The sequence below is a fragment of the Sceloporus occidentalis genome, unplaced genomic scaffold (assembly GCF_023333645.1).
Source record: "Sceloporus occidentalis isolate IW3139 unplaced genomic scaffold, rSceOcc1.0.p SCAF_499, whole genome shotgun sequence".
In the NCBI taxonomy this organism is placed as follows: domain Eukaryota; kingdom Metazoa; phylum Chordata; class Lepidosauria; order Squamata; family Phrynosomatidae; genus Sceloporus; species Sceloporus occidentalis.
The window spans coordinates 57,501-71,763 of NW_028317479.1; the positions used below are offsets into that span (position 1 = coordinate 57,501).

Below are 14,263 nucleotides of genomic sequence, written 5' to 3' on the forward strand. Positions count from 1 at the left end.
CTGAATGAAATGCATCCCGATCCTCGGCCAAACGAATTTCACCTTAACGGCCTGCTAGATGCGTATGTAGAGAAGTAATTACAAGCTATGGCTGATAATATGACATTACGCAGATCAGGGGGTCTCCATGCCCACCCTCTACGGCTTCCAGCTCTTTATTAATTAAGATACGGTTGTCGCCGGGTCTAATTCCCACACCTTTACACAAAATATTGATTGTGGATTTTTTAAGTATTAATATAAAACCCCCTCTGTTACTCCCCATTGCCCCATCACAGGGTATAAAGCGCCCGTCGCCCTGAGGTATCTGTGATAATAGCGTTACGGAGGGACCTGCGCGGCTGGAAACGATCTCTAGCGCTAGAGGCTACTGCGCCGTCTGCTAAACCAACGCGGGGAGAGAACAGGAAGCGGCTTCCAACTTCCTGCTCAGGCTGACAGAGGAAGAGAACAGAAAGCGGCTTCCAACTTCCTGCTCGAGCTGACGGGAGAATTCTGATACAGTCTGCACTGAGGGATCATGGGAAATGGTTCCTTGGATGTGCCTTTGGTGTATGTCAGGATCACTAAACACAAGATGGTTTAATTTGACTGTTTTTCGTTAAATAATAATTAGCTAAATTCTTACACAAGTTTTCTTGCATTTCTTGTATTTATTGTTGTGTTGGAATGGCTTTTTTGGTTAATACCGAGAAGTTCTGACAGGTCTTTGAAGAGTAAAATAAAGACGTCTTGTTGCAGCCGCTTGAAGCTTTGTGTAAAGAGATGGGTCACTCAGCCATTAAATAAGAATTAAAAGGCACTAACGATGATGAAACTGATCTAATTTCTCGCTTGTTAATGGACGCGGCGTGTCAGAACCACGTAAGCCGATTGGCTGCCGATTTCACGAAATGAAATGACTTCTTTGTAGAGCTGTAAGCCCCGGCTTTCTCTATAAGTAACGCATTCATTTTAAGAAGCTTTTAAAGACCAAAGACTTTTTCCACCTGCTCACATGGTGGGTAACGGAACAATCCCATCCAGTTTCACAGACCGCATTATACCGAAAAATCCCCGTTCCACTAATTTGTTTAGAAAATATGTTTGGAAAAACATTTTAAGTGCTGGTTATCTGGTTAGAAGCTGGTTATCTGGTTAGAAGCTGGTTATTTTGGGATAAGCGGTATGTATCCTATTAATACGCCTGGTTGCTAAAAATAAATATTTTGATACCTACTGAAAATGTGAAATAATTCCAACACAATTTACTAAATTACTGAATTATTATCAGACTAATTAATGTAACTTACTGAGTTATTTTGTAGCATTTTTTTTCTTTTCATACTTTACTAATTAAAAGAAATGATTTCTGGGACCCCTTGGGCATATTATTTCCGGTAAGTAAAGATCCGATCAGTTTCTCTTTTAATGGAGTCGCAGTCTCCGCTAATCTCTCTTTTATTGGGAAGAAAGTCCCATCTGTCAAGATCTTAATCAATGTGTTAATTGTAGAAGGCATCAGATGAGATGAAAGGAATTTTTAAATTTGTTTTTTTTCTTTAAATAATGACAAATACACATTATACATTTTTTGCAAAAAAAAATGTGTTCGGTCATCATCCTGATTGGACAAAATGACATCTAAAATCAGTAAATGTACCCTGTATACATAAATATACCCAATATACTGTATACCAGGGGTCTATAATATTATTATAACATGTAAATACACCCAATATATACCCAGGGTCTATAATATTATTATAACATGTAAATATATCCAATATATACCCGGGGTCTATAATATTATTATAACATGTAAATATATCCAATATATACCCGGGGTCTATAATATTATTATAACATGTAAATACACCCAATATATACCCAGGGTCTATAATATTATTATAACATGTAAATACACCCAATATATACCCAGGGTCTATAATATTATTATAACATGTAAATATATCCAATATATACCCAGGGTCTATAATATTATTATAACATGTAAATACACCCAATATATACCCAGGGTCTATAATATTATTATAACATGTAAATACACCCAATATATACCCAGGGTCTATAATATTATTATAACATGTAAATATATCCAATATATACCCGGGGTCTATAATATTATTATAACATGTAAATACACCCAATATATACCCAGGGTCTATAATATTATTATAACATGTAAATACACCCAATATATACCCAGGGTCTATAATATTATTATAACATGTAAATACACCCAATATATACCCAGGGTCTATAATATTATTATAACATGTAAATATATCCAATATATACCCAGGGTCTATAATATTATTATAACATGTAAATATATCCAATATATATAACCGGCCCCTGTATAATGTCTAATGAAATCAGTGACCGGCCCCCCGTATAATGTATAGATAAATCAGTGACCGCCCCCCGTATAATGTATAGATAAATCAGTAATCCGGCCCCCTGTATAATGTATAGATAAATCAGCGACCCGGCCCCCTGTATAATGTATAGATAAATCAGTGAGCTGGCCCCCTGTATAATGTATAGATAAATCAGTGAGCTGGCCCCCTGTATAATGTATAGTTAGAGTCTCATCTATGATATCTGCCCCTGAGCACCATCCCCCCCCCCCCGCTATCTGCTGATCCCCCTCCTGTCCGTCTCTCTCACCCCTCTATGTCTTCACAGACAGATCTGATGAGCTGCATCTCTCTGGCGACCCTCTCTTTTTTCAGTACCCTCTGTTTCTCCCCCTCCCCCACATCTCTGGAGAAGTTCTGCCCCATCCACCCTGATTAGGGCTGAAACCTCCACGTAATGCCAGAAGAAGAGGCCCGTCTTCTCCTTATGAATATATTAAAATGCATGCCGTCCGGCCCCCGGGGGACACCTCTCTTTACGCTCTAACATCGGGAGGCATGACTTCTTCTGCCGACCGTCACTTTCTTTCCATCGTCCGCGCGCTGAGCGAGCAGAGCCGGATCCCGCCGACCCAAACGGAATGATGAGTCCTCCGCGGACGGAGAGTTTCATTTGGTGTCGCATTATTAATAAAACCTTCCACTTAAATACTTAAATGAAAGCTTCGGGAAACCAATGTACAATTTGTAACCTTCTCATTCGCGTCGAAGCGTCTTTCATTCCCACTCATTCCCAGCGTAGGCGACGCGAGGCGTCTCCGACCGGCAGCCGGCCGCTAATCGCGTTACTTAATGCTCTTCATTTCTACTTTGATGAAATAATTGAAATTCCTGTCACTTCCTGCACTTTGGCAGCAAACAAACTCCGTGCGAGGAGATGAAACCCGCTTCTTCCTCCGCTTTATCTTATTCATCGCGCCGCATAATGGATCCGTCTTTCATTCGCTGCTTCCACAGAAATCTGCTACTCCCGTTAAGTGATTGTTTGCAGGAATTAAGGGACCATCTTCTCTAATTTAGCTGCCGTCGTTCGGAGGTTATTGCAATCTAAAGCTAAAAGTAGCAGGCGCTTTACTGGGTTTCTGCTATTTTTTTTCTCTTTTGCCACAAAAAATAATAAAAAAAATTTCCTATAGAAAAGGCAGACTTGGATTAACTCCTGGAGTGCCACGGTTAGGGCTGTTCTTTGGGTCTTTCAAAGGAGGAGAGATGTTAGAACAAGAGGCCATTAACTACATTATTTTACTGAGAGTGTGGTAGATAAATGGAACAGCCTCCCAGCAGAGGTGGTAGAGGGTAATACAGTGAGGGTATTAAACATGCATGGGATAGACATACGGCTCCTGAATCTAAGACGAGACCAACGACTGATTAAGGTTTGAGTCTCTACAGCAGGGGAAACGGGCGACTAGACGGGGGCCGATCTGCCGGCGGGTTTTGGGTTTCTAATCAGAGATGTATCGTAGAGCTGTTTACCCAACATCCGCCATACCGTTCTAGTGGCCCCCATACTGGTTTCCACCAGTGAGTATCACCTGGGATAAACCCTACGGGGCCAACGATTCGGTAGCCACAGAATCCATGGAGGCCGCGGATAACGTCTCCTTGGCTCCTCTTGCCGCTGACCTTCTCCCTCTCTCCTCGAGAAGCCATGTTCTCCCCCTGTAGATGCCGCGGGCTCATACACCTCCGGAGCCCCCATCACATACGCGGCCGCCATAAAGAGCCTCCGCCGGCTGCGCGGGGTTAATCCGATCGCTATGAACTCATCTAAAAAAGTTTTGCGACCCGGAGGTATCACCGCCCCCCCCCCACTTGTTCTTTCACTCGGTTCATTTTAATAACCCCGATCTTAATGGTTTAAGGCAATTACTTTATAATATCATCAGGGTCCGGGGGGGGGCTTTCTGCCGGTCGCCGCTTTCAATGCCGTCTTCTTGAAAATGTACAAATGCTATTTTGAGAACTAATTTCCAGTTTAAAAGCTTTATGTGAAGATGCATTTGTGAGGCTGGCCGGACTCGGCCCCCGGCAGGCATGTCATCCACTCTCGCAGTGTTTAAAATAAAGTGCCCAGATAGCTGCGCTCGGGGAGCAAACAGGCAATCGAGTCGCCGGCGTTACGGGGAAAGCGTCTCGCTCAGGTGCTTCACAGAGACATCGCCTGCCTAATGCACGTAATGCACACAATCTCTCGCTTTCATCCTGCGCGGCTACCGCTCGGCTGAAGTGCCGACAATTGGACGCCGCTTTGTCCGCAGCAACTAAACTTTGCTTTACAAAATTAAAACTAGCGCTCTGCGTCGCATCGACGAATAAAGTTTTAACTTCAAACGGGGTAAACGCGCTTCGAGGATCCTCTCGGCTAATGCAGTCGCTGATTGTTATGGATCGGAGAAACGGAGCGAGGATCCGCCATTAAACCATCCGCAGCTTTACTCCGGGCTCAGAACCGGCCAGCCCCTCGGCCCCCATCCGGCCCGCCTGGTCTGCAAAGACTCAAACCTTAATCAGTCGTTGGTCTCGTCTTAGATTCAGGAGCCGTATGTCTATCCCATGCATGTTTAATACCCTCACTGTACTACCCTCTACCACTTCTGCTGGGAGGCTGTTCCACTTAATCTTGGACACGGTCAGATTGGGGTCTTCATGTCCTGGAAACCCAAAAGTTTCCACTCTGCCTGTTTCTGGTCAGGATGGTGCAGAGAGGCGTTAATGAGCGCGTCACTTAAAAACGATGAAAATCAATGAAAAGTCACATTTTCTTCCCGTAAACCGTTGCCGCGGGATACGCAGCGGGCACTGGAAATACCCCCTGGATGATGGTGTCGGTTCCTTCCCCAGAGGTCTCCATTGGCCTGGAAGGTCCCAAAAGACTTCATTTTGAAAGAATTTGTCCCAAAATTTCCCGTCGCCGCTCTCCGCGCAGAGAAAAAAAAATACCGCAAATAATATTCTACAAAAAAGCGTCATTTAATAGAATTTCTCCCGCTATTTCACGGCGGCCGGGACTCGATCCGGAGATAACGTTTATAAAGCCGGCGTCGCGGCGCTCTCTGTCTGCGTTTATGAGATCGCTGCCAAGGGGGTCTCGTTTTCCCCGCTCAAAACAACGTTTACCTAAAATAACCGTTTCCAGTAATTATACGTCAGGGATTTTCACAGAATAATCGGTTTCATTGGGAATCACTCGGGGCGCGGGAAACGTTATAAAAGACTTATCGGTTTCGCTTTAGTAAATTCGGGTTTAAAACCTTCGATGTGAACAATTTCTCAACGATTTACGGGGGGGGGGGGGGTCGTCACATTCATTAGAACAAAACTCTATTAAAACTCCCGATAATTGGGGCTTTTTGTTCGTCAATCAGTGTCATTATTTTGGAGATATTTAGTTTAAAAATAAAGGACTATTTTATCTCAATAGACTGGTGGCAGCCCGTGGCAGAGCCAGCATTATCTGATCAGTTTCTTGTCCTTAAGTCCCCCCACCCGCCATTACAAAGGCTGCCTCAACCAATCAGCAACAATCAGAAACTTAACAACAGGGGGAGAGATAACCTTATGGGGAGGAATAACCCCGCAGATCCCAAGAACAGGAGGTTGAGACGGCGGCTCCCACCGGATGCACGGAAGGTGGGTTTAAATACATATTCGTTGCTTATTTTAACCGGTAAATGATGTCACACGAGGTGTTTTTGGTGATAGACAGGAAGATTTCGGAAAACTTTCTGTTTGTAAAGATTACCGAGCGGTTCGAATGCTCTGCGGGAGTTTGTGTTCCGCGGAGCTTACACTCTATCACGTCACAGAAGTCTACAAGGATTAAAATAATCATTTAGTCAGATTTTATCTTAATGATCTCTCTGTGATTACGGAAATTTCACCGATGCAAAGTGAGAAATTTGAACCAAAAAATAGGAACAGTCTATTGGTTTCCATGGTAACAGCTCCGCATTTAACAATCCATCGTATAAATGCTAAATGCTCCCCTTTCTATATATGACCCACCTAAAAAAAAATCCCACCCTGATTCTGCTTAAAAGTAGTTAATTCACTAGAATGATTGAGATTCCGGTATTTTATGATTCAGTAACCGTGGAAACGACCTCTAATTCCTTATAATTATATAATAAATCGCTCCGGAAGGTTCCTTCAGTCAATCACAGAGATGGGTTTACTGGGTCAGAAAAGACCCCCGATATTGGTCGGGCTTAAATGTTATTTCTCCTCAAAATATAAAAACCGCGCTTACGGATATTCTCGGGTCTGAAGTCTTTCTAATCAAATCTGTTGCTCGTTATGGAATAAATCACGATATATAATAAATTAGCCCACTTCTGCTGACTCTCCCGCCGCTGCACGGAGTCCGGATACTAAGAATGTTTTTAGTCTCGGATGAGCCGGACCCCTCGTTACAGAACCGAAAGAAATTCCTAGAAATATATACCGGTCGGTTGTTAAGCCTCGGCACTGAAAGCGGTAAACACATGTATGTGCGTGTCACGTGTGTCATATGTGAGATCGGGCTTTTCCGGTGCCAGGATTTCATGATGAAAGAATGTGATATCCGGAGAATAAAGTCTCTGCGTCCGTCCGGGTCGGGGCGTTCGCGTCGAGTCTCCAACTGATGAGAAGATAAACCTGAATAAAAGTAAATATACGGGAAACGACCTCTTTCCACAAAGTGCCTTTTTTTAATCCATCGTAAAGAATTTTGAGCTGCGGCTGGGAGAGGCTCCCGCCCGATGATTTATTTCTAAAAACACATATTTTGGTTCGTTTTAGAGGGAAAGGCGAGGAGATTAATCTGTACAGAATCAGCGCCGAGGAAGAATATTCCGGAAGGTTCCGTGGAGAGACGCAGCTCTCGTCTCCTTTCTCCAGACGGCGTGAAGGTCGAGAACCAAACGGCCGGCGAGTTCCTGCTCCTGGGTTTCGGGAACCTCGGTGGATCCCGCTGGGCAGTTTTCTACCTTTGTCTCGCCGCCTATATGGCGTCTCTTTCCGGAAACTTCCTGATTCAACTTCCTCGACTCCTCTCCGGGAGACCCCGGTGTACTTTCTTCTCTGCCACCTGTCCTCGTCGGACATCCTGCTGATCACAACCATCGTCCCCCGCTCACTGCGCGTAGTGTTACGGGGCGGGAAGGCCGTGTCCGTCCACCAATGTCTCACGCAATTCCAGTTCTTCAGGGCTTCGACGGGAACCGAGTGCCTTCTGCTCACCGCCATGTCCTACCACCGATACCTGGCCATCTGCCACCCGCTCTACTACCTGCCCATTAAGGGGAGATCAGCATAAATACCATCTGCTGCTGTGGTCCTGGCTCCTGGGCTTCTCCATAACGCTGACCATCGCGGTCCTGATATCTGGATTTCGGTGGCCCTCGTGTCATTGATCATTTCTTTTGTGATTTTCCACCCCTTCTGCGGCTCTCCTGCTCCGACGCGCACCGCTTACAGATCGCGGACCTGGTGCTGGCGCCGCCGGTTACCATCTTCCCGCTCGCGTTTCCATCGCTATTCTGAGAATTGCCACCATCGTGGGCAGAGGGAAGGCTTTCTCCACCTGCAGCTTTCACCTGGCCGTAGTGAGCTCCTTCTATGTATCCCTGATCACTATATACACGATCCCGACCGGCGGGATCCTCTCCCTGATGTATACGGTCCTGACTCCGACGTTAAATCCCCTCATATACAGTCTACGCAATCACAAAATCAGGATTCTAGTTGGCAAAATGATTTGGCTGAGATGGAAATCGTGAAAAACATTAAATCTCTACTTACAGAAGAGACTCCCAAGAAAACTCATTGGAAACGGCACCTCGAAAAACTCCGTCTGTTCTGTTTTAATGAATATCGCGCTGCATTCGCTCGGCCGACTCGCTGACTGCCTGATTTCACAAACTATGGATTAATCTCATTAAAATATCTTTCTGACCGACCGGCTCTATCTGCTTACAGTGACCTGCGCGGCAGCATATCCTGGCCTCGGCCAACTAGTCCAGGGGACCATCTGGGGCAAAACAGGACCATCCCAAAACACCCTCTTGGGTGATCAGGTTACCCCGATGGTCCCCTCGATGATCCCGTTACAAGGGAGATCTCTGATCTCTCCAGCCGGCGCATTTACACCATTAATGAGGAGTGCGCTGAGCCAGAGAGCCTCCAAAGCACGCTGGGCCCAGTGCCACGTATCCCTAACAGGCGGAGGAAGGATAACAGCCTCGGAAGGGGCAGTTGGGGCCACCACCTTGGGTCAGACCTAGAGCAGCACTCAGGTTACACTCAACCTAAAAGTTGATGGAGATGGAACAGAAACCGCCTGCGCATTCACATTTTTCACATGCGTTTTAGTACATATTAAGTTTTTTTAACAAAATAAATATCTGCCCACATTTGGGGCACCCCTGCTATTCCCTGCACCAGCTTAAAAAAGGGTAAAAGAACACCCAATCATTAAGTTAGGTCGGATGCTCGGGTGCATTATCTTTGGAAAAGTGAGTTTGAAGTTTAATTGCAGATGTCTTCAAAACTGTCACATGATCTGCTGAAATGTTTCGTTAATGGACCGTTTTATTTCAGTATCTGCATCCGACCAACATCCCCGAACTCTGAGATGCTCCGGGTGACAATGAGACATATACATATATAATATCATATATATCATATATATAATCTAATCAGTGCTCTCACTCTGCCACCTAGTGGTGAGCAATCGTACTGCTTTAAATAGACGGGCTCACTGAGGTTAGACTGCCATCTACTGGCGATTAATTATACCGACTGGAACAGGCAGGCAAACCGACCAGTGAACACATTACTTTTATTTATATAGCGCCAGCAGACTCCGCAGCGCTGTTACAATCAGAATCACACACAATAACAAACTGGTACAAAAGCTTGGGGGGATCATAACTCTAAGGGAACATTTGGTGGCCAATAATGATTGCAGATGAAGCCCAGCGATGGATAGCCCACTCAACACAAAGCCACTGCAGCTACATTTACGTTACGTCTATCTATATAGCGCCAGCAGGTGCCGTAGCGCCGTTATGATAAGGGGCTAAAAAAATTAACAATTACATTAAATGAATGAGATACAGTAAAGTCCTATTTGTAAGCTCCTCTGAGCAGGACCCTCCTCACCTGTGGTCTCTGTTAGTCAATTTGTTATATTACATGCTACTTGTTATGTCCTGTCTACCGATTGTACAGCGCTACGGAATTTGATGGCGCTATACAAAACAATAAATAATAATAATGCATAACGCAGCGAGGAAAGGGTTAATAGCCCTGTCGGTTTAATTCTACCCTTTGGGATATTTATATATGTGAGGTCATCAATAATTCAAACCCCCCTCTAGTCTGTCTAAAAGTTTTGGGCCCCGTGGTTAGCAGCCCCCAGATTGGACATTCCAGACATCACTCAGAATTGAACCCCTTTTAGTATAAGACTGGATCCTTCCTAGATCCATCACATCCGACGAGCGCCCCCCCCCGATTTCTGTTTTTATCTATTATTTTTTATTGAAGCCTCGAGGTTCTGTGACTCCGCAGTGAGAAAAAAAAGGAGCTCCAAGGGCCAAAACGGGCCAGAAGGGAACCCGGCCCCTTCCTTCTCCGTCCAGAAGGTCTGCAGGTCTTCTTGGCCACTGAAGTCACTGAAGATCACTCAAAAAAATCACTCAGACCTTTGCTGCAACAAACAGCGGTGGCGAGAAAAACCACGTGCAAAAAGTGAATAAAGTGCAAAAAGTGAATAAAGCGCAAAAAGTGAATAAAGCGCAAAAAGTGAATAAAGCGCACACACGGAGCACCAGCCGACAATAAAGTGCTTGGAGGGTCCGAAGTTAAGGGTGCCGCGTGTAACCCCAACCAAACAACCTTAGGGTAGTGTGGCCCCCGCGACTGAGCTCCTGGAGACCTCAGGGGTTCAGGGACCCAGCTTTCCCTCTCAAAGGAGCTTCAACAAAAGGGCGCCAGCCGGTAGATCGGTAGATCGGTTACCGCCATCGCTGCGCAAAAAACTGCAAAACCCTGAAAATGAAAACCCTAATAGAGTGACCCACAACCCCCCCAGTATAGCAGAGTAACCCCCAGAACCCCCCAGTATATCAGAGTAACCCCCAGTTCAGCGGGGTGGCACCCAGTATGACTCCCTCTCGTTCCTCTGTTTAACCCCCGGTCTGAGCGCCTTGTTTCCTTCCAGCCCCGCCCATCTCTCCAAGCTCCACCCGCAACAAACACAAACACCACCGAGAACCTCAGAATCTCCCAACCCCGCCTACTAAAGGGTAGATCCCGCCCACCATGAGGCTTCCAGTCAACCGCGCCCACTCGCTGTTTCAGCCTCTAAGATGAAGAGGGGGCGCGGTCTGTTCTGACAGGAGACAGCGCGCTATCCAATCACAGGATTTGTTTTAACCATGTGATCAGCCTGTCGATCCTCGGGCCATTGAAAGTGTCCAGTGATGTCACATCAGTCCATAGTCCCGCCCTCTCTCTGCACTAACACCTGCGGCAGGTACTTCCTGAGGCCCCCGACTACAGACAGCTTCTCATTCCGGGGCCGCTGACAGCAGCGCCAGGGAAAAGGGTGAGTGAGACAGTCTAGTTCCAGCCATTCCCTCTTAATACCCCTGCCCTTCTGCCAGCCTTCCCTCTTAATACCCCTGCCCTTCTGCCAGCCTTCCCTCTTAATACCCTCTACTAATTTTCCAGAATGTGCTATAAATACCCCCTGCCCCTCATACAGCCTCCCCTATAAATACTCTTTGCCCTCCACCACATTTCTTTCTAAATGCCCCCCCCCCCTCCTATACCATCCTCTGCCCCCCAACTCCTGTGTCAGCTCCCGGTAACTGCCCCCAGTCCTCTGACCCTGCTTGTTGGGGCTTTATCTCCGTCTGGCCTCCCGTCCTGTAAATGTTGTTAGGGACTCTATGGCTTTCAGTTTGGTGAAGGGAGAGGCTGGTAGCCGGTACTACTAGCCGCGTTGTACGGTTGCAGAGCTGGGTGTAACTGTTCTGTTTACGTGTAACATGCGTGGGTTGCTTCCCTGTGGCGCACTTGGTCCGGTCCGCAGAGAAGCTCCTTTGGTTTCCGTGGCGATTACTCCGGATTTAGCCGTTTATTTGGACACTTTGTGTGTTTCCTTCCAGGTGCCGCCATGGATCTGGTGCTGAACGCCGCCGATTATTACTTCTTCACCCCGTACGTGTACCCGGCGTCGTGGAGCGAGGGCGACGCGCTCCGCCAGCTCATCGGCCTCTTCGTTATCACCAACCTCGGGGCTCTCGTCATCTATTGCGGTTTCGGGGCGCTGAGCTATTACTTCGTCTTCGATCGCTCGTTGATGAAGCATCCGCAGTTCCTGGAGGTGAGAGCCGTGGGGGGGATCCGGTAGCCGAGGCGTTAAAGGGACGGTGCAGCCATCGCACACTTTAATGCGTGTCGTAGCTGAGTGGCCTCTATACGTTGTTCTGTGGCCCCCTTGGAGAAGCACTCAGTGATGCCCCTTTCCACCCCCAGCTGTAGGATATGTGTTCAGCCAAACACCCTTCCTGCCGCCTGCGCCCGTGTGGTGTACTCCCCGCCAGAGCCGGCATAGCGAGCGTTCCCGGGGGTCCCAACCCCCCCCCCCATCTGCATGCGCAGAAATCAGCAAAAGATCAGTCCTCTGCAAACCAGAAGACGCCAGACGGTTCCAGCTGCCGATGCTGCGCATGGGGAGTTTCTGCCATGGTTATTAATGATGCTTTCATAGCCTTGTGGCAGCTCCCTATACCGTGGCGTCGCGGTGAGATCCGGGTTATATGGCAGGAGTCCGCGGCCTCCGTCTGGTCAGTGCAATTCCTGATACTCCACGCCGGGTTCTCGTTTCAGAATCAGGTCCGGCGTGAGATCGCCTTCTCCGTGAAGTCCATGCCGTGGATCAGCATCCCCACCGTGGCTCTGTTCTTTGCCGAAGTTCGAGGATACAGCAAGCTCTATGATGACATCAACAGCTCCCCATACGGTAACGGAGTCGGCGCTTGTATGTAATAATATCCGCCGGTTCCTGGGCGCGTCGGGAACGCTTGTGTGTTTTATGGCCACTCCTCCGTTTATAGAGTGTGCCGTATGGGGGGTCCATAGTGCTCCTCCCGGTCAGAGCTTCTCCATGAATTCCCTTTGTCTTAACACCTTAATATCCCCGGAATCCCCCGGATCGGGTTCTCCGGCCCTCGGGTTATGCCTGGCGGGGGAGGGGCGTTCCGTGGATTTACCGGCTCTTCCTTTTGATGTATAGGGTGGTTCGGGGTCGTCCTCAGCATGCTGTCCTTCCTCTTCTTCACCGACATGAGCATCTACTGGATCCACCGCTTCCTGCACCACAAGCTCTTCTACAAGGTACTAGCGTGTCCGTAGACACTGCGTCCGGTGCGTGGAACACGTACTACTCCTTTAATGTGTGAAGCCGCTCTAACGTCGCCCTTTACTGTCCCAAACATTCTTCGCGATATTATGCTAATTATGGGAATTTTGGCTGCAGTTTGGTCCCTTTTTAAAGCGAATTAACTGCCCCGGGTAACCCACTTTCCCGGCTTTCTGCCCCGCTCAGTAGCCGATCGGATGAACGCCGGTGAATCCGTAACATGCGCCGCACTGAAATGTCTCCATTTTCTCCTTGCAGCGTTTTCACAAACCTCACCACTTGTGGAAAGTCCCGACGCCTTTCGCGAGCCACGCGTTTCACCCGGTGGACGGCTTCATGCAGAGTCTGCCTTATCACATCTACCCCTTCATCTTCCCTCTGCACAAAATCACGTACCTCGGCCTCTATGTCTTCGTCAACATTTGGACCGTGTCCATCCACGACGGAGACTACAGGGTCCCAAAGTTCCTGAAGGACGTCATTAACGGCTCCGCTCATCACACCGACCATCACCTGTACTTTGACTTCAACTACGGGCAGTATTTCACGCTCTGGGATAAAATCGGAGGGTCCTACAAGAACCCCTCGGCGTTTGAAGGAAACGGTCCCCATGACCTTTGTAAGAAGCTGGAGGAAGACGTAGGGAAAGCCCTCAACGGCAACGCGTTTCACCGAGAAAATCAGAAGAATAAGTAATGTGATTGAAAGCCCTAAAGGCCCAAATGGCAGTAATTATCTCCTGAATCCACTTCTACAAATCCCCGCACTTTAATACCTTTCTTGGGATTTATTTCATGGTTTCGGCTAAAAGTTACTCAAGGGTTAATGCACACAAAAAAAGCCGTTAACCCCTGCTTTTAAATGCATGAAACTGGCCCATTTCTACAGTAAAACCCAGGGTACTGGCAGAGCCAGACCGGAACCAGAACCGGTGGAAGGGCTGCCTGCGCAGGCGAGGTCTCTGTGATCGTAAACACCGGGGAGATTCGTTATCACCCAGAAGATTTCTAACCCCTGGAACTCGCGGCTAAAGTGCAAATCCACGCTCCATTCATTAAATGACGAGATCGATAAAATCCTTGGTGGAGAAACCCGAGCATCCGGATGATATGGTTATTACCCCCCCCCCCCAGGGTTATAACCTCTGTCTGGTTTCCAGTGACATCAGGTAGAGAAGGGGTTAATAATGCCCATAATTTGCATCTGTTGCCTGTTCACCACATTGCGAGATCCCGTCACATCACCCTGAACCTGCCCCACATGGGGTAATACCGACTCCCCCCGCCGGGCCGCATATACCATGTGATGATCCCTGCGGGGGGCTCCCGCATGTCCGTTTATTGTGATTCCCCTTTTCTGTTAATGTACAGAATGTGTCGGCGTCCGAGGGATTTGTGTGAAAATCAAATAATTTGTATAT

At 47.4% G+C, this 14,263-nt stretch overlaps 1 protein-coding gene across 1 annotated transcript; it reads left to right on the forward strand.

Annotated features, from left to right (window-relative positions):
- Positions 1–11,595: 11,595 nt before the first annotated feature.
- LOC149271523 (lathosterol oxidase-like) lies at positions 11,596–13,539 on the forward strand. The gene is made up of 4 exons (XM_089507364.1): positions 11,596–11,805; positions 12,312–12,444; positions 12,718–12,818; positions 13,102–13,539. Exons 1-4 carry the CDS (start codon positions 11,596–11,598, stop codon positions 13,537–13,539), a joined length of 882 nt encoding a protein of 293 aa, XP_089363490.1.
- The last annotated feature ends 724 nt before the right edge of the window (positions 13,540–14,263 follow it).

What these genes read in the sequence shown, in the direction of transcription:
- LOC149271523 (XM_089507364.1), top strand. Translation starts at nt 11,596, where the DNA reads ATGGATCTGGTGCTGAACGCCGCCGATTATTACTTCTTCACCCCGTAC. An exon ending in CATCAACAGCTCCCCATACG is followed by an intron (nt 12,445 to 12,717) that starts GTAACGGAGTCG and finishes TTTGATGTATAG; the next exon opens with GGTGGTTCGGGGTCGTCCTC. An exon ending in ACCACAAGCTCTTCTACAAG is followed by an intron (nt 12,819 to 13,101) that starts GTACTAGCGTGT and finishes TTCTCCTTGCAG; the next exon opens with CGTTTTCACAAACCTCACCA.